Source organism: Rosa chinensis, chromosome 2, assembly GCF_002994745.2.
Source record: "Rosa chinensis cultivar Old Blush chromosome 2, RchiOBHm-V2, whole genome shotgun sequence".
Taxonomy (NCBI): domain Eukaryota; kingdom Viridiplantae; phylum Streptophyta; class Magnoliopsida; order Rosales; family Rosaceae; genus Rosa; species Rosa chinensis.
This window is the reverse complement of record NC_037089.1, coordinates 67,279,806-67,299,596: the sequence shown is the minus strand read 5'-3', so window position 1 is coordinate 67,299,596 and position 19,791 is coordinate 67,279,806. Positions and strand designations below refer to the sequence as shown.

General features: G+C 37.9%; 1 protein-coding gene and 2 long non-coding RNA genes across 4 annotated transcripts; 1 reads left to right on the top strand and 2 right to left on the bottom strand.

Moving 5' to 3' along the window:
• The first annotated feature begins 2,819 nt into the window (after positions 1–2,819).
• LOC121051307 lies at positions 2,820–4,139 on the top strand. Its single transcript, XR_005805477.1, has 2 exons — positions 2,820–3,419; positions 3,653–4,139. It is a non-coding gene; the product is annotated as an uncharacterized LOC121051307 (long non-coding RNA).
• Positions 4,140–4,180: 41 nt separating this feature from the next.
• On the bottom strand, positions 4,181–19,126 carry LOC112187085 (1-acyl-sn-glycerol-3-phosphate acyltransferase 2). 2 transcript variants are annotated; one of them, XM_024325731.2, is made up of 11 exons: positions 18,796–19,115; positions 18,583–18,705; positions 17,490–17,529; positions 17,296–17,369; positions 16,399–16,458; positions 15,757–15,834; positions 15,502–15,633; positions 15,182–15,307; positions 14,287–14,379; positions 13,994–14,059; positions 13,479–13,899 (listed from the first exon to the last, which is right to left on the bottom strand). In XM_024325731.2, the coding sequence occupies exons 1-11, from the start codon at positions 18,922–18,924 to the stop codon at positions 13,636–13,638; spliced, it is 1,185 nt and encodes a 394-aa protein (XP_024181499.1). In that variant the 5' UTR covers positions 18,925–19,115; the 3' UTR covers positions 13,479–13,635. The 2 variants fall into 2 exon arrangements, with proteins under 2 accessions (XP_040369463.1, XP_024181499.1); XM_040513529.1 differs by lacking the exons at positions 13,479–13,899; positions 13,994–14,059; positions 14,287–14,379; positions 15,182–15,307 and adding exons at positions 4,181–4,426; positions 5,209–5,334 and having other exon boundaries at positions 18,796–19,126.
• Positions 8,926–9,165, bottom strand: LOC121051308. Its single transcript, XR_005805478.1, has 2 exons — positions 9,055–9,165; positions 8,926–8,971 (listed from the first exon to the last, which is right to left on the bottom strand). It is a non-coding gene; the product is annotated as an uncharacterized LOC121051308 (long non-coding RNA).
• Positions 19,127–19,791: the final 665 nt, after the last annotated feature.

Below are 19,791 nucleotides of genomic sequence, written 5' to 3'. Positions count from 1 at the left end.
TGAGCGGCAGCTGGTGACTGGATTCTGGCGGCTGATGACTGGAATTCGGCGACCAGTGACCGAAATGCGGCGATAGTTGGCCGGATTCCGCCGATCGGTGACGGGCTCCAGTGAAGTTTCCTATGGTTTCTCTCTCTTCCATTCTCTCTCTCTCTAAGTAATAAAGAGTGAGGGTAAAATAGTATTAAAAACAAATAAAAAATAAAAAATCTTAATGGGGTATTAGGAAAGATCTCCCTAGAGTGTTTTGGGTAAGAAAGAATTAAAAAAAAAAACTTAATAGGGTAAGTGAGAAAAAAATCTCTAAAAATTGGGTAAATAAACAAAAACCCTTAAAATTATAAAATCACGCTGTGTGTGTATTCTCATTCTAGTTATCAGATTATCTAAGAGCATCTCCAAAATGGTGGTCTAGGCTACGGTGACTGATCCACATAAAAGATACTGGCAATTGTCTGATCTCTGTAAGTTTTTTTTTTTTTTTTAAACCCTTTGCATTACTTTAAAAAAATATCAAAATTCTATTGAATCAGACCACCACATAACAACATCATGCGGTAGTCAAGTATGTTAGGCTTACCAAAGTCTGTCAAATTTCAATTGTAGGTGGAGGTGAAGTTTTAGGGCTGCCACTGTTATGTCATAGACAGCTGGAACAAAAGAGCACGCATGTCTTATGCAGACACAAAATCCTGGAAGGAACAGAAGTTTAGATATGGTACCTTAGAATGAGGACTGGAAAAATTGCTAGGGAAAGAAAGCATCTGTACAGCTATAAGCCAGCTCCTTTTATGAAAACAATTAACCAAAAGGGACGAGGGAAGTCCTTTTAGACGTTAAAGATCTGACTGCGTATATTACCGCAGCATTCAAAAATTAGTCACTGAATTGAGTTGACATCTTGTCTGTCTACAGGTGCACTGGTTTCAAGTTTCGTTCAAGGAATTTTTTTCACAACTTGGAGATCTTTTCAGTGGGATCGCTTGGCCTATGACAAACCCTTTCTCTTTCTATTTTTTTTTTTTTTTTCTGAAGAAGCTAGACTAAATTAGTCAATCAGTATATAACTGATAGGAGCATAAAATGCGACGAATTTATAGTTTAATCCCTTACACTTTTGCTTAGTTATTTCGTTAAAAAGATCAAACTAACTTTGTTATTTTCTTAGGAGGTTTGTGGATCAACCATGGAAAAATAGGAGCTCAATTGTGGAAAGTTATGGCTCAGATATATAATAGTGATGCAAAAGATGAAGGACAACCATTTATGTGGTCAGAAACAGTAAGGGAAGCTTGTGGAAAAATTCGTGCAAAACAGTTGCTGAGAAGCAAAATATGAAAACTGGAATCTGCCTTATTTTCTTCTGTATTTGGACCCCATTTTGAAGATATTTTGAGTGCACCATGGAAGCAATTCTTGACTACATTTGAAAACCAGATATTTTACTACAATAAAGCCTAATCAAGTGATCATAATAGTCAAGGATGAAGTCTGAAACGTTGCAGAAAGTTGGCATCCTGATCAGCTTTCCACCTTCAGTCTTATCTAGGAAGCATATTGGAGCTGTCTTTTGGAGACTTTCTTGGAAAGTCTTTTGGAAGGTTATTGTTTGGACGTCAATAAATGATGCCATAGGGAACTATAGCCCTAAGAAACGTTCAAAAAGATAGCTACAAGGTCGGTGTACAAGCCCATAAATTTGACCAGAAGATAAGGAAAATCTGGAAATTTCTGACAGACCTTATCTTGAAGGCTTTTCAAGGCTGCTTTTGGGCAAGAAGTTAAGGGGATATTTAGAAGAATTTTGCACACTCTTAAAGGTCACCATCAAGGTTGTTATCTTGCAGAAAATCACATTCAAAGCTGAATTGAAACCTAGTTAAAAGAAGGGCTAAAAAGGCGATCCTAAGTGAGGCAGATAAGTGAGTCACCTTCCTTATCTCTTGGCAGATTGTCTTGAGGCTTCTTGGGGATCCTTTGCTGAGTTGTATACGTTTTATATGAGCTGTTAGCATGCTTTATATCAGCTGTAAAGGATCTACAAGTCAAAGAATTCAGCCTAAGAAGAGAAATTCAAATAGAACAAGTAAACAAACTTGGTCTAATTGCAAGAGTGCCCTTGAACTTGCAACTCCTATATAAAAGGGCCTCCTTCCACATTTTAGAGGGTGACCAACCACATACACACCAGATCACATAAAAAGAACCAGAGACACACCAAAGAAGAAGAAGAAGCAAGACTGCAAAATCACACCAGAGACGATCGATCACTGCATCTCAAAGATCGATCGTTGATCGTATTTTTCCCAATTTCTGATTTTTGTTGTCTTCCTTTTTCATGAACTCCTCTGTGTTTTTGATTCCAATTATGTGTAACTAAATTTCCAGTAGCTAGGGAGCTGTTGAAGCCCCTAGACATGATCCATAACATGCTTTGATTTTCGGTTTGTTTTCAATTAATAAAGTTGAGGTTTTGTTTACTGATTTCTCATTGATGAATTCTATGTTTGTATGCTTTGGAGGACTACTTAGTATGCATGCTAGGGTTCTAATACTTTGATTGTTTGATGCCTGGATCAATAGTTGGATTCCTCAAATTATCTAGAGAAGTAATTGGTAGTTTTCACTAGCAAGTAAACAAAACCCTAGGTTTAGCAAGGCTCTAAGTTATTTGCGATGCCTAGTGATTGCTCAAACTCTTTTCAAACTTAATGATCTCTGCATGTTTAATCTAATAAACGTACCTTTAGGTTGCATTGCTTGGGAATAGTCTAGGTGTAGAGCACTTCCTGCCTAGCGTACAAAGTAAGAAAGAGTAATAGGTTGTGTTCAAGCGTACCGAGCCAATCTGAGCATCTTCAACTAAGTTAATTGGTGATAAATTGGACAAAGTGTGTTGTGTGTGATTGTTGGGGGTGGACACTTCCTTCCTAGCTAGTTTCATTATCTTGATCTCAACCAACTTCAAATCTGCTTCAGTTTTGTTTTCTTTCTGTTCTCTGTATTTCTGTATTTTATTTCCATAGCAAATCAACTCCAAAATTCACCAAATTTTGTGTGCTAGACTCTTTACGTGTCTAGTATATCTCTGTAAATTTTCGTATTTTTCTGGGTTGTTTTAGTTAGGTTTTTAGTTTGTTTTTCGACTACAGTTCAGTAGGAGCTGCAGTCACGTTTTTGTGACTTTTGTTGAAGCCTTTAGTTTATCTTAATCCTCTGCGGGAGACCCTTATTTCCCTATATTACAATCGACATATTTGCAGGAGAATAAGGAAAATAAATAGCTTCAAAAAGAGCTATCAATAACAGGGGAGGAGATCACCTGTCCGGGTTCTCTGTGTTAGTGCTAGGCATGAACTATCAAGTGAGGGATTTCGCGTCATCAAATCAGAGCCATCCCTAATTATCAAGTTCTCCCAGTTAGTTTGGTTTCCTTATTTATAATTTTTGGTCTCAAGTTTGGTTTCCTTATTTGGGACCATTGTTATATTTGTAAACGCAGAATGAAAATGTGCTTGTGTACAAATAGGAAAAACTATCCTCAACTTCATATTAAGCTAGGGTCATAATTTTTCATGTTAAGAAGAATTTTCATACTATCATTGTACACAGAAGTCTTAAGAGAAAACTTTTTGAATTGTTCATAACCAAGGTCTATCAGAAGGGAGCGTCAAAAGCAAATCTCCAAGAATATCAATCAACCAGCCACAGATGGGCTAGAGGTGCTCTGACCAACTAATGTTTGCTATAGCAGCTTCCATGAAACACTGCAACAGCGAAAGCACTCCACAGCCGAACAGAGTAAGCATCCGGCCAGTAAAGAGGGCAGCACTCAATACAAGCAGTGTGGAACAGCAGACAAAGTGGAACTTTAGAGCCCCCAAAACAATTAGAGATATAACAACCTGCACCAAGCAACGGTTAATTAGCAGGACATTCATGATACCCTACAACCCATTGTCGAACAAATGACATGCTAATAAAAGAGAATTGAGTGGCAAGGTTGGCTAATTAATCAGCACAAGTCTCCTACCAATAAACACTTTAGTGGCCGACCAATAGCTTGCAATCCTTTATTGCCAAAAGTTTGTTCTGCTATATGTTCATCCAATAATGCACCCTGGTATACCAGAAGCAAACAGCGAAACAATCGAAATTAGCAAACTAGTATGTTTAGGCTAGTAACAAGATTCTATGCAAGGTATATATTATAATATATGTGTGTGTGTGTGTGTGTGTGTGTGTGTGTGTGTGTGTTAAAGTGGATGTAGTTCCTATATGATAGTAAAAGGCCAGCAAAACAACACCATGAAACACATAGTACTGAAATCACCTTGGCTGCAAGTATTTCTGTGCACCACTTTTCAACAGCATCTTCAGTTTCAGGCCATTTTTTAGTCGCATGCCGCTTGACGTACGCATGCACCTGCAAGACAGTAACAACCAGGCAACTAAGCAGGTTTTCCAATATTACAGGATACGCACAAACTAAATCGACCATTGCGGTATGAGTAACTATCATTGTTATATGGTCACTATTCTTATAACATATTCAAAATAAATTCAACATGGTGATCTGATAAACAAAGGACATGGATGCTCAGCTTAAAAAAAAAAGACATTGCTTGGATGACAATGAGAAACCCAAAGGCTGAAAATGAGACATGCCATTTAATGAGGCAAATGATTAAAAGGTTATTTAAATACCAAATCATCCGAGCATGGTTTTTATAGCGGGAGAGCATGTTTAGAGAGAGAGAGAGAGAGAGAGAGAGAGATGGGGGCTAGTGCCATCAAAGTAAGGAGAAGAACTTCAAATTCTGTAGACATTTACATTCAGAGATGATATTCAGCATTTTATAGTACCCAAAGGAAAACTTCCACTAAGCATGAGTTGTGAACTGCAACTACGGGACACTGTTAAGTTTTTGTATATTTATTTCATTAATAATTGTCCAACATCTGATGATGAAAAAAGAAAAAGAAAAAATTCTCATTTCCAGAATTATCAGTTGTTATGGAAAAATTTAGCCAGAAAGGAGTAACAAAAAAGAAAAGAAAAAAAAAGTGAAGAATGACTACAAAAAGACTAAAAGAGCGCACCCAAGGAAACAGAGATGTGAATTAAACATGCACTCACCAGTCACTACAGAATTTTAAATTATACAGAATTTCCAATACAAATACAGCTGTGTATGTTAGGCTTACCACAGAAGGTCCCCCTTTAATTACACTTTCAACTGTAGTTGGAGGTGAAGTTTTAGGAATAGCCACTGTTATAACATAAATGGCTGGAACAACAGAGTACACACGTCTTACTGCATAGACCAAATCCTGGAAGCAACAGAATTTTAAAAAGCTAGATCACATGTAACATTCAATACTGGTTCTGAAGCAGGATTCTAGAGCACTATATGCTCTTATTGTGACGGGTGTTAAAATAACCAGCCAGAAATAGAAAAAAATGACAAAGAAATAACTATTAATAATTTCTTAAAACAGTAAATAAATAGAAATAGTTGTGCCTTAGTATCAGGACTAAAAAACTTGCTAGGGACAGGAAGCCTCTGTGCAGCTACAAGCTCTCCATGAGTAAAACCAGTTCTTTCAAGGACAACAGATAACCAAAAGGGCTGAGGGAAGTCCTTTAGATCTGACTGCAAATGTTTCCATAGCATTCATAAAACTAAGAGTTGATTTAACTGGATGAATGAGCGAATATTGTGCGCTCTCTTTCTCTACATCAACATTAAATTTTCAGAGTTCCTAAAGAGCAGGTCCTCTTTCTAAGAAAAGAAAATGGATGTTTAATATCATTGGAACACATCGTGGCATGGCCCAACGATGTCGTCCATTTCTTTTCTAAGTAAACCCTTTAGGAAGGTAAAAAATTAAACTTGTTCAAACGGCCTTGTGTGAACTTTGTCTTGCTCTTCTTTCTTTTACTTTTACTTTTACTTTCTTTCTTTTTTTTCATTTCACTTTGTTTTTCAGATAGACAGATTATTACTTCTACAGTCTAGAGTCAGGTTACAAAGCTGAGGTGCCCCAAAACCAAGGGGCAGAAATTAACTACAAGCCAAAGCACCCGAGAACATAAACATAATGCCATCCATCAAGAAGTGAACTGTGTTATATATATTATACATAAAAGCCTCACCTCTACATGTTGACAAGACATCTCCGTTTGAACATACTGGAATGTACCTTTTTGATGTCTTTATTACAGCAAATAAAATGCCAAGGCAACCTGACCACTGCATATGTAAATTTAGTTCTAAATCAGCATTATTTAAGTAGTGTAGAACAATTACAAATGCAAGCCAAAAAAAAAAATGGACTGTAATGAATGCCGTAGCAACATTGTTTAAATATAGGGAAGCGCCAGACAAAGCCCACCCAGCTTTTTAAGGCCCTTTTGGTACAGAGAGAAGTCTTTGCGGTAGTAAGAGACTGTCGACAGAAAAAAAAAAAAAAAAAAATCTACAGGGATTCTAAGTAGAATGTCAGTGAGCTGACATTATTAATGGTCTAAATAAATATTGGGGTGTGTACAATGTCATCATTATTGTTCAATGAGATTTTTAGGTGAGTTTTTACAGAGGATATGTATCTGAAACCTATCAATCAGGCTCTTTTGTAAGAAAAATCAGATTCGATGAAAGTTGAGTACTGTTACATACTTGGTGGTTGGTATCTCCTATCTTAGTCTCTTGTTGTCCTCCCCACGTTCTCTGTTTCCTTTGCTCCCTAGGTTCTCTGAAACTACAACAGCTAGAAACCTCATTTTCCATTTCTTAAATCTTCTATCTTTCTAAGCCACCATAACCATTATCACACCACCCTTGCTTTATCCTACATCATACCACCTGATTGTATTAGCAACAAGTTCCACCAACAATTCACATTTTCAAAAAATTGTTCCAAGGAAGTTCTGTTGAAGTGTACCAATAAACTCCTTAACTTCACACAAAATCAAACTTTCTAGAAAATGAAAATACTCATGAAATCTAGGTGCTGCCAAGGATTAAATCCTCATATTTCTTCAGGTCTAGCTTGGTGTCTAGATTTCTTATCAATGGTTTCACTAGATAGAAATAAAATAAAATAAAAATGTTGCATTTGTGTAGATATTTTGACACACTTGTATAATATTCATCAATACCAACTTCCTTCTGAAAATATACACTCAGAAAACCACATTGACCACCCTATAACCTGCATATAAGAGGCATAATATTTACTGACAAGGAGTGAGGAAAACTCAAATGAAAAACCATATGATCAATAAACCAAAGAGTTTCTAAAGAGGAGTGCTCTGTGTCCTTTGCTTTGCTCTCCTTTTTAAAAAATTTATGTTTAAATTTTGTTTCCCGGATAGATAGGCTTTATTACTTTTAAACCATAAGTCAGGTTATTAAGCTGAGGCCACCCAAACCCAAGAGGTAGAAATTAAACTATTATCCCAAAATACCAAAGAACCCATGCCATTCAAGTGGCAAGCGTTCCTCTTTAAGAAGTGGACTATAATATGCAGTAGATATAAATAAGCTGAACCTTAAAATCCGTGACGCCAAAGCTACATATGTGCGTGCTCATGAGATATCTCAGGTCGCAACAACCGGTATTCACTCAGCTAATAAACTGCCAAGGCAACCTGACCGCTGCATATGTAAATTTAATTTAAATCAGTGGCATTCAAATAGTGTACAGCATTTAAAGTGCATGATGCAAAACCTACAACATAATACAGAAGTAGCAACAAGGTATTGAAAGCTAAGGAAGCCCCAGACTAATCCCATTGGCCCAGCTCTAAAGCTAAGGCCTCTTTGGTTCAAAGAGAAGTCTCCAAGGTAATAAAAGACGGTGAATGAAAATAAATCAATCTAGAGGAAATCTAAGTAAAATGTATGTGAGCTAATGTCATTAATAGTCTGATTAAAATCTTAGTGTAAGTAAATATTCTTCGAAGGTCCATTGTCGCTTAATGAGTCTGCAGATAATTTTGTCACATAAGGCAAAGCAATAAGGCCCTCTCTTGTGAGGCAAAGAAGATTGGAGGAATTAAAATTGAGTGTTGTTGAAGGCTTGGTCCCTTGATATCTCCTCTCCTGTCTTAGTCTTTCTGTTGTCCCACCTTTGTTCTCTACTATTTCCCTAGGTTCTCTGAAATTATGTCTGCCATCAAATATTACCTTCCATTTCTTAACATTTCTATCTTTCTATGCCACCATAACAATACTCACACTAGCCTTGCTTTTCTGTGCTATTATGTGTACAACAACATCAACAGATCATGTATACCAATCAATAAATAACAAAGTATGGGAATGCTTTATAGTAGATATAAGCTTTCGCCTTTCGGTAAGTCTCATTTTGCAACCATACAAGTCTAACAGAACATCTAAGTTATGACCTTTCCAATTTCCCAAACTAAAAGAGCGCCATGGTCTTAGAAGTACCATAACCAAAAGACGAGTCATAATTAGTGTGATACTGATACCCCTACTAGTCCCTAGACGTCAAACCAACATACAATCACTAGGGAAGACAGAGCAAGCTAGCACAACACATAAAGCAAAGCTGGTAGTATCACAATCACCCCAACTAAAAGCCAAACATATGATGATGCCACATATGGCTCATTTGGAAGCATCAAATAAATGCAAAATTTTAAACCCCAGCAAACTCTTCCTTGTTTAGTCATCATTCTAATTATTTGCACAAGCTTTTAATGACATATTTAAATCATCGAAAAGCCGGCAATAAGCATAAAATGGTTCATACCAGTTGCAAAAGGATGATGACTTCATTGTTAGAACTTACAAGGTAACAGAACAAATCGAGAAAGCGCCGCAAAATATGAAGTAAAATCAGTGGTATTAAGGATCACTATAGCAAATTGTAATGGAGAAAGGTAAGAAGACCTGAATCAACGAGGAACACCCGACCCGAACCAACCAATCCAAATCTGAAACCGAATCGAGGCATTTAGGTATAGAAAACTTAGATTCAGAAAAAAAAAAAACAAGAAGATGATCGAGGATGTAGTACCTGGCAAAGGGAGCAGAGATTCACACCAAAACCACACAATGAGCGCTTAGGGTTTGAGCGGCAATCTGGATTGGAAAAAGGCACTATTTATAGAGAGGATACTAATTTTTACCTGTGACTGTGAGAGTGTATCACGCTAATCCAATGAGAGTGTTGAAAAGACAGTTCTACCCATGACTAACAAGCCCCCTACACCGCACCAAACCACCACGCGCGGTCTACTCTGTCATCCTGGACACGTGTCGGTTTTTTACAGCGAGTGAGCATGAATTGTAGCTGCAAGGAAAGTCGAGTCTCCCTTTTCCCTCCTCCAACGAACTCTCTCTTTCCCGCCCAAATCCCAAAGTCCGTACAGGCGGATTTTGAACTACCAAACGTTAAGTTTAACGGCGCTTCGTTTTAGAGATCACTCTGAAAGTCCATTCTTGTTATTTTTCAGGGCAAATTTCTCGAGCAGAAATCCAAAAATGGCGACGGGAAGTCTCGGTACTGCAACCATCGCGACGAAGAAGCATGCTGTTCCTATTACTGAGTGAGTAACTTGATCACGATTCTGTGCTCCGCTTAGCTCTATTTCCTTCAATTTCTTCGATCGTTTGGGGTTTTAGCTTAACAAGTCTGTGTACGAATTCAGTTCCTCTCCGATTAGCTTCGATTAAATTAATTTCTCTACTGACTTTGGTTTTGCATCGCTTTTCTTGTCCGAATTTGAGGTGGTAGTTAACTTTTGTGCTTGGAATGCTGATTTTTCTCGGTCTAATTTACCAATGCATTTGTGTGTGTGTGAAGGTCGCTGAAATGCAAGGCTGAGATGATGAGAGTGAAGCTACTCTTGTTGTTCGTTTACTATTAGATTTTTTTGTTTTTTTTTTTTCATAGAGCCTTGTTCATTATTATTCTACTGTTAGATTCTAGATTCGCATTGCACTTCATCGTGGAAAATTGATCCTTACTTTCCTTCAACTCTATGTGAGCTACTTTAATTTTCAAAATTTTTCAATTAATTGTTGTTGGTTTCCTTATATGGATTGTTTGCTTTTTGGATGTGATGAATCTCAGGGACAACTCCGGTAATAGCTTGTGGATGATGGCCTTGTTACTTCTTTCTATTGCCCATCTAGCTCAGGCTGCAGATTCCACAGCCGCAGCACGCGCCGAGCTCGATTTTCTATCGATTGCATGGTCTATACTCATTCTGATGACATTGGCTGTTGGTTTGGTTGCTTTTGGTGGTGTTCTGATCTACTGTCTGGATCTGCTCAGTTACATGACTCTGTTCCGGACCGGTGTCTATGACATTATTCATGGACTAGTGTGTGAGAGAATGGGCTTCGATGAGAGGTTTGTGGGAATGGCTGTGTATAGCCCCATTTCTATGCTATTCAAGCACATTGGACGGCCTTTTAGATATGTGATTCATAGCTTACTGGGTTCTCAGCTTGCAGAGTATTGGATCATCTTGTGGCAACTCCAGTGTCAAGTTTACAAGGCAGTCTGCATGAGATTCATATCAGTCGAACATGATAGCTTCTTACTCATACTGATCAAGATTGTCACATGTCTTCTCGGTGTACTCGGTGGTCGGCGCTTTGGCCTTCATTGGTGGTGGATGTCATGGGTTGGGTCTCAGCTGCATATTCTACTTATTGGACTATTTCATCTGTGGCTTAGGCTAGGAACCTATCTTCGTTGAAGCATTTTGTTGTAAGAGAGTTTAGAAGAAAAATGCCCTAACCGTGAAATGACTCCTAGGGAAAAGATTGTCTCAGGGATTGGCATAGATACCAAATTTCGAACTATGACATATGAAATGTGTAATTGTGGTGGATCAAGAATGTCACTTGCTTCTAGTCTAGAAAATTTACGTGTATGAACTAGCGAAAACTGTGACAATAAGGCAACAATACAAATAGCACACAACTTTGTTAAGCACAACCGTACCTTGCAGTCTCTTCTTCTAGAGAGTTTTTATTAACAACACAAGTTGCCTATTAAACTCTAGCCGACTTCCAAACGTGGCTCATTAGACAGTAACTGACACCTGTGTCGTTGCTATTGTCGGACAGGTGACACCTGTGCCGTTGCTGTTGTCGGACCGGTGGTTTCCATGGCCCACTTCTCAGGTTAGCTTGGCCCGATGGTTGAACGAAAGCACGTTGGTTTTGGTCCTAATCGACACATAGTAGAGAATGGAGCGTTCGCAATCACCAATGGTCGACACAGATTGGTGTTGCATCCAGGCTGCGGAGGCAACAGGGCACCACCTAGGCCTTGCATTTAAACCCGTAATCCGCAAACCCGCACTATACTCGCACGGTATAAATCCACACAAACCCACCCATTTATTAATCCGGGCTAAAAAAAGCCCGCACTCAAAAAACCCGCAAATGAACCGGTTTTGCGGGCTAAACCCGTTAGAACCCGTTGGAACCCGGTAACTCAAAATCCTTCCCAAAAACCCATTTCCCATTACCCATACGGGTTCCCCATTTTTTTTTTTTTTTTTTTTTAAACCAGGGCATTTTTATAATTTTTCTTATTTTCCATGAGGATCTGACAGTTGGATCTTCGTATAAATGTGAAAAGATGATTCAAAAGGAGATTTGTGAGGATTCGACCGTTAGATCGTCGTATAATTTTGTAAGGATGATTCTAAAGGCGATCTGGGACGATCCAACCGTTGGATCTTCGTATAATTGTGCAAAGATGATTCAAAAGGCGACCCGTGAGGATCCAACCGTTGGATCTTCATATAATTTTGTGAGGATGATTCTAAGGGCGATCCGGGAGGATCAAACTGTTGGATCTTCGTATAATTTTGAGAGGATGAACCTAAGGGCGATCCGTGAGGATCTGACCGTTGGATCGTCGTATAATTTTGAGATGATGAAACTAAGGGCAATCCGTGAGGATCTGACCGTTGGATCATCGTATAAATCAGTAAAGATGATCCTCTAGGTGATCCGACCGTTGGATCTTCGTATAATTTTGAGAGGATGAACCTAAGGGCGATCTGTGAGGATCCGACCGTTGGATCATCGTATAAATCGGTAAAGATGATCCTCTAGGTGATCAGTGAGGGTCCGACCGTTGGATCGTCGTATAATTGTGATTTGTGAATTATTTTTTCTCAAAAAAGGAAAGGAAAAAAAATCTAAAAAGATAGAAAATAAAAACTTTCAAAATAGAAAACAAATAAAGTTCATATAGAGAAAATGGCAAATGAGGGTTATATACATAAGTCTTAATTGGTTTTAGTTGTTTTGATAAAAAGTTAAAAATAAAAAAATTAAAAAAATGTTTATGGGTCTTAACAGGTTCCAACGGAAAACCTGCAAACCCGCCGGGTTTGGCCCGCAAAACCCTTTAAGCTAACGGGTTCTTACCGGGTCGGCCCATTAAGAACCCGCACCGTACCCGCACTATACCCGCATGTTGCCAGGCCTAGCCACCTATCAAATCAGGGATGGCTTGAAGGCAGGAGATTCGTGTCCTGTTTTTGGGTTCGTTTTTTTTTTTTTTTCCCTATTTTTTCTAGGTCGTTGTTTTGCCTTATAGGAGGAGGCGAGCTGTGGCGGTGGGCGTTGTACGAAATAGCACACGGCAGTGGTTTGTGTGGCGTGACCGACAGCAACAGCGGCACAATGCATCGTGGCAGTGGTGTCTTTAGAGGTGGTGTGCAGCACGACTTTGTAGGCGTGAGAAGATTAAATTAAGGTCGGGCCTAGCGTTTGGCTAACTTTGGGTTTGGGCTTCTAATTTAGTTTAGTTTTGTTCTTTCTATTATTTCTCTTTGTTTTGGGAACCCTATGTTAGTAGCTTAGTCTATTTTCAATAATTTTCTATTTTTTAGGGAGCTATGAACTTTATGTGCCTTTAGCGAATCTTTTGGAGTAGTACCGAAGGAAGAGACTCACTTTTCGATGTATTTAATGTATAATGAAGGAACCTAGTTCTATGTACCATTGTTGGGTACTAGTATATCTTCTTATCTGTCTATAGATGACAACGGCATAGTATGTAATGATCATTCTGTCTTGAGATGAATGATACTGCCACCCTGATGGGTTTGATTCAAAACATGTTGAAGTGTGATATTTCAAAAAAACTCTAGAAAGAAACATCGTTCATTTATGTGTTGATCAATTTAATTTTGAATATCAATTACTATATTTTGTATGAACTTTAAAATTTAATAAACTGATTTCCGTACAAACCCAATATTTTGAAAAGTATTTAACAGCTCAACAGACGTTCGCTATCAAGTTAGGCTTTCGCGTTACCTTAATTGCTGGGGGTTTCGAGTCAGCAAATCAGAGCCATCCCTAATTGTCAAGTTTTCCCAGTTAGTTGGGTTTCCTCAGTTGGGAACCAATGTTATATTTGTAAACGCAGAATGAAAATGTGCTTGTGAAGAGGCGAAGCAAGGGAAAGTTTGATGACTTTTAATAGATTTCTCACATTCTAGGTACATGGCACAATTAGGAGAAACTAATCCCCAAAACTTCATATTAAGCTAGTCATAATTTTTCATACTATCATTATACACAGAAGTCTAAGACAAGACTTTTTTTGAATTGTTCACAACCAAGGTCTGTCACAGGGAAGCGTCGAAAGCAATTCTCCAAGAATATCAATCAACCAGCCACAGATGGGCTTGAGGTGCTCTGACCAACTAATATTTGCTATAGCGGCCTCCATGAAACACTGCAACAGCGAAAGCACTCCACAGCCGAACAGAGTAAGCACCCGGCCAGTAAACAGGGCAGCACTCAATACAAGCAGTGTGGAACAGCAGACGAAGTTGAACTTTAGAGACCCTAACACGATTAGAGAGATAACAACCTGCACCCAAATGTAAGCAACGGTGAACAAATGGTGTGCTAATAAAAGAGAATTCAGTGGCAAGTTGGCTAATTAATCAGCACGAGTGTCCTACCAAGAAACACTTAAGTGACCGACCAATAGCTTGCAATCCTTTATTGCCAAAAGTTTGTTCTGCTATCTGTTCGTCCAATAATGCATCCCGGTAAACCAGAAGCAAACAGCCAAACAATCAAAATTAGTACACAAATCATTGAAAGCATAAGCAGACTGGTATGTTTAGGCCAGTAACAAGATTCTATGCAAGGTGTGTGTGTGTGTGTGTGTGTGTGTGTATTGGATGTAGTTCCTACATGATAGTAAAAGGCCAGCAAAACAACACCATGAAACACACAGAATTGAAATCACCTTGGCTGCAAGTATTTCTGTGCACCACTTTTTAACAGCATCATCAGTTTCAGAACATTTTTTAGTCGCATGCTGCTTGATGTACACATGCACCTGCAAGACAGTAACAACAGGGCAACTAAGCAGGTTTTCCAATATTATAGGATATGCACAACCAAAATTGGCCACTGCGGTATGAGTTAACTATCATTGATATTCTTATAACATATTCAAAATAAATTCAACATGGTGGTATGATTAACATAGGACATGGATGCTCAGCTTAAAAAAAAAAAAAAAAAAAAGAACATTGCTTGGATGTGCTTGGATTTGAATCCAAGCTGTTGAAAATAAGCCCAAAGGCTGATAATGAGACATGCCATTTAACAAGGCAAATAATTATACATCATCAACCCAGCATGTTTCTATAGCAGGAAAACATGTAAAAAATTCTTTTAAAAAAAATCAGACGATTGCTGTCAGAGTAAGAAGAAGAGCTTCAAATTCAGTAGACATTTCCATCCAGAGATGATATTCAACATTGTATAGTACCCAAAGGAAAACTTCCACTAAGCATGAGTTGTGAACTGCAACTATGAGACACTGTTAAGTTTTTGTATATTTATTTCATCAATAATAATCCAACATCTGATGATGACAAAAGAAAAAAGAAATCTCATTTCCAGAATTATCAGTAGTTATGGAAAAATCTAGCCAGAAAGGAGCTATAATGCCCATAATATAACAACAACAAAAAGGAAAATAAAAAAGCAAAGAATGACTAAAAAAGAGTGCACCCAAGGAAACAGAGATATAAATTAAACATGCACTCACCAGTCACCACAGAAAAGGTTCAAGTATACAGAATTTCAAATACTAACACAGCCTTTGCAAATGTCAAGTATGATAGGCTTACCACAGAAGGTCCCCCTTTAATTACACTTTCAAGTGTAGGTGGAGGTGAAGTTTCAGGAATGGCCACTGTTATGACATAAATGGCTGAAACAACAGAGTACGCACGTCTTACTGCATAGACCAAATCCTGGAAGCAACAGAATTTGAGATGAGCTAGATCACATGGAACATTCAATACTGGTTCTGAAGCAGAACTCTGGAACACTATATGCTCTTATTGTGATGGAGAGTTGTGATAACCAGCCAGAAATGGAAAAGGCATTACAAGGAAATAACTACTATTATTTTGTTAAAACAGTAAATAAATAGACATAGTTGTACCTTAGTATCAGGACTCAAAACCTTGCTAGGGACAGGAAGCCTCTGTGCAGCTAGAAGCTCTCCCTGAGTAAAACCAGTTCTTTCTAGCACAACAGATAACCAAAAGGGTTGAGGGAAGTCTTTTAGATCTGACTGCAAATGTTACCACAGCATTCAAAAATTAGTCTCAAACTGAGTTAATTTGACTTGATGAATTAATGAAAATTGTGCTCTCTCTCTCTCTTTCTCTACATAAACATAAATATACAGTGATACCTTAAGTTTTCTGGCATCTTGGTCACAACTTCTTCCTGAAAAAACATATCCAGAAAACCACATTGACCAACCTATGACCTGCATATATATATAAGGCATAACATTTACTGATAAGGAATAGTTGAATGAAAAAGCACATGATAAATAAACCAAAGATTTCCTAAAGAGCAGGCATTCTTTCTAAGAAAAGAAAAATAAATATCTATAATGGATGATTAATATCATTGGAACACAACATGGCATGGCCCCAATGATGTCGTCCATTACTTTTCTAAGCATTTAAAAAGTAAGCGTTTAGGAAGGTAAGTATATGTAAAATAGAAATTTAAACCAGTTCAAATGGCCTTCTGTGAACTTAGTCTTGCTCTTCTTTCTTTTATTTTTCTTTTCATTTCACTTTTGTTTTTCAGACGGACAGGGATTATTACTTCTACAGTCTAGAGTCAGGTTATAAAGCTGAGCTGCCCCGAACTCAAAAGGCAGAACTAAAACATAATCCCAAAGCACCCAAGAACATAAACATAATGCCATTAAGAAGTGGACTGTGTTATATATAGCATATATAAATGAGCTGAAGCTAAGAGTGATTGACTTAAAAGCTTCATCTCCACATGCTGACAAGACATCTCAGTTGGAACATACCGGTATGTATCTTGCTGATGTCTTTATTACAGCTAATAAACTGCCAAGGCAACCTGACCACTGCACAAGTAAATTTAGTTCTAAATCAGCAGTATTTAAGTAGTATAAAGCAATTACAGGTGCATGCCAAAAAAAAAAAAAAAACTAGACTGTGATAAATGCAGTAGCAACAATGTTCAGAACATATGGACGCGCCAGACAAAGCCCACCCAGCTTCTTAAGACCCTTTTGGTCCAGAGAGAAGTCTCCCTGGTAGTAAGAGACTGTCAACAGAAACAAAAATCCATCTACAGGGATTCTAAGTACACTGTATTTGAGCTAATATCATTAATAGTCTAAAAAAATCTTGGGGTAAGTACAATGTCATCAAGGGTCCATTATTGTCCAATGAGTTTTTAAATGAGTTTTCACAGAGGATATGTATCTGAAACCTATATCAGGCTCTCTTGTAATGCATATCAGATTGGATGAAAGTTGATTATTGTTACATTCCCCCATCTCAGTCTCTTATTGTCCTCACAACAGCTATAAACCTTATCTTCCATTTCTTAAAATTTTTATCTTTCTAAGCCACCATAACCATTCTCACACCACCATTGTTTTGTCCTACATCAGTAGCTTTCCAAGATTAGTAATATAACAAAGAAAGATCATGTGCCCAATCAAATAAATAGAACATAAACGTATGGCCACGCTTTTATAGTATTGTGCTTTCTCTGGTTGCCCACAAGCCATTATTCATATAGTGAGTACCTGAGCAAGAACTGCTTCAACTGTGCATGCATCTTACGTATGCGTGAAAACAGACAAACTAACAATGTGTCTGTATTCACACATCTGATAAAGTACAACAAAGCATGCCTAGCAAATTAAAATCATGATATGTGAACTGAGTACCTGAGCGAGAACCAGTTCAAGAAGAGGATCGGCACCATTTCTAGCATTGGATATGACAAGTTCATGTTCTTCACCTATACATAAGAAACACGTGCAGATAAATAACATGTTCTGCCCACCTTTCACAATAATAATATATACTTAGTCTTAAACACAAACACATATGTAGCAAACGAAAAATAAATTTGCCTTACCCTTTAACTGGCTGGTTTCGAGCTCTACGCACTCTAGGATCTGCAGCAAGTAGAGTTAAGTAAATCAAAAGCTAAGACTTCATTTCTAGCAGCATAAATGAGAACTTTCAGACCCAGTTATAAGCAACTCCTTTCACTTTATCACTACTAATTTAAGTAACTGATTTACAAAATCAGTTGTAAATGCAAGAATAGCAAAGAAGGTGAATGGAGAAATACTTAACTGAACTAGAGAAACAAAATCATGTTTCAATTTTAAGGAGATACATAAGAAAATTTTCTTTGGGGGCGTTACTCTTTGCAACCATAGAAGTATAACAGTATACGTAAGATATTGATCTTTCCATGTTCCCAACCTAAAGATTATTGATCCACGGTCTTCGAACTATAGCGACCAAAAGACGAGTAATACTAGTGTGATAACCCATTACCCCCTACTCATATTGGAGCTTTTACCAAACATCCCATGATCACTTATATACCTCATATCAAACCAATATATAGTTTGTATGGAAAATGAAAAAAGCTTGCAGAGTCCACACACAAAGCAATGCTGTAAATGAAGGATTCAGTACCAAAATGTCCCGTCTCAAATCCAAACATACAATGCCAGCCAGCTCAATCAAATCTGGATCTTCTCGAGTTGCTCGAGCTCAGATGGCTGTATTAGGGGTGAGGTCCGACAAAATTGTCCTTACTCAAGGACACAATCGCCACATTAGTGCAGAAATCTAAAATTTGTCACTGATGCAGCTCTCTGCGTAGACTTACAAATTGACCCAATATAGGACTTGACACATGCTTGTGCATTCCATACAAACAAAACTGAACTGGGGTAAAATATATGAAAAACTTCAAACCCCAAGCAAAGTCTTCCTTCTTTAGTCTGCATCCTAAGGTTATGGACTAGCTCATATTGACATACTTGATTCTTCCAAAAGCCAGCAATAATTGTAATTGGTTCATACCAGTAAGACTTAGAAACTAGCAGAACAAATCTGATAACACCGCAATAATCTTCGATATAAAGTAAAATCAGTGGCATCCAAAGACGTTCAATAACTAACGATAACAAAAATCAGTTAAGGTCTACCTTAACGCCAGCACACCAATCAATGAGGCCTAGCAGAACCCGCCAATCCAATTCTTTAACCACGCCGTTTATCCTTGCGTATGCGTTCTTCGAAATCGGCCAGATACAAACAAAGCAAAACGCCTGAAACAATTGAACAATTAGGCTAAATCTACTAAAACCCTAAATCAAGAATTTCGAAATTCTAAGGAAAACAAGAAGAAGAGGTAGTACCTGAACCAGATTGGCAAAGAGTCCTGAGACGCAGAGCAGCACCACCGGGATGAGATGAAGGATTAGCGGATGGAGGACCACGACCACTGAAAAGAGGATTCCGAGTGCAATCGCCATGGGCAAAACCATCAGAGAAACGAATTGATTCACAAAACACCGAACGATTCAAATCGCTGAGGAAAGAAAACTGTGGTCGACTCAAACCCTAGGGTTTCAGAATAGAGCGGGAAACATCGATGAAGACGGTTCGGTTCAATCTAAACACTCTTTTTTTTTTTTTTGAGAAATCAATCTAGTCTTCTAATTCTTTCTTTGACAGGAGAATTATGTATAGCTGCTGCAAGTGATATAAAATGACAACTAGACCCTCCTAACAAAAGAACTTTCACCCTTAAACCATAAGTTATTTTAAAATGCTTTTAAATAAACAAGGACATTAACGTAATAAGTGAATTAACATCCCCTCTACCGTTTTTCACTTTTCTACACTATTATCTTTTTTTTCTTCAAAATTGTAGCAAACATGCAGTGTGCGTATTCTCCTTAGAGTATGTAAGAGCATCTGGCTAAAGTGACTTATCCATGTAAAAAATACTAGCGGTTATTTGATCGCTGTAAGATATTTTTTGTTAAACCCTCGTATTACTTTACGGAGATATCAAAATTCTATTAACTCGAACCACCACTTAACAACATCATATGGAGTATGCTAGGCTTACCAAAAATAATCCCTGTTGAAAAGTCTTTCAATTGTAGGTGGAGGTGAAGTATGCTAGGCTTGCCACTGTTATATCATAGACGCCTGGAACAAAAGAGGGTGCATGTCTTATGCGGACACAAAATCCTGAAGGGACAGAAGTTTAGATATGGTAACTTAGAAAGAGGACTGGAAAAATTGCTAGGGAAAGGAGCATCTGTGCAGCTATAAGTTCTCCCTGTGTAAAATGAGTTCCTTTTATGAAATCAGTTAACCAGAAGGGCTGAGGGAAGTCCTTT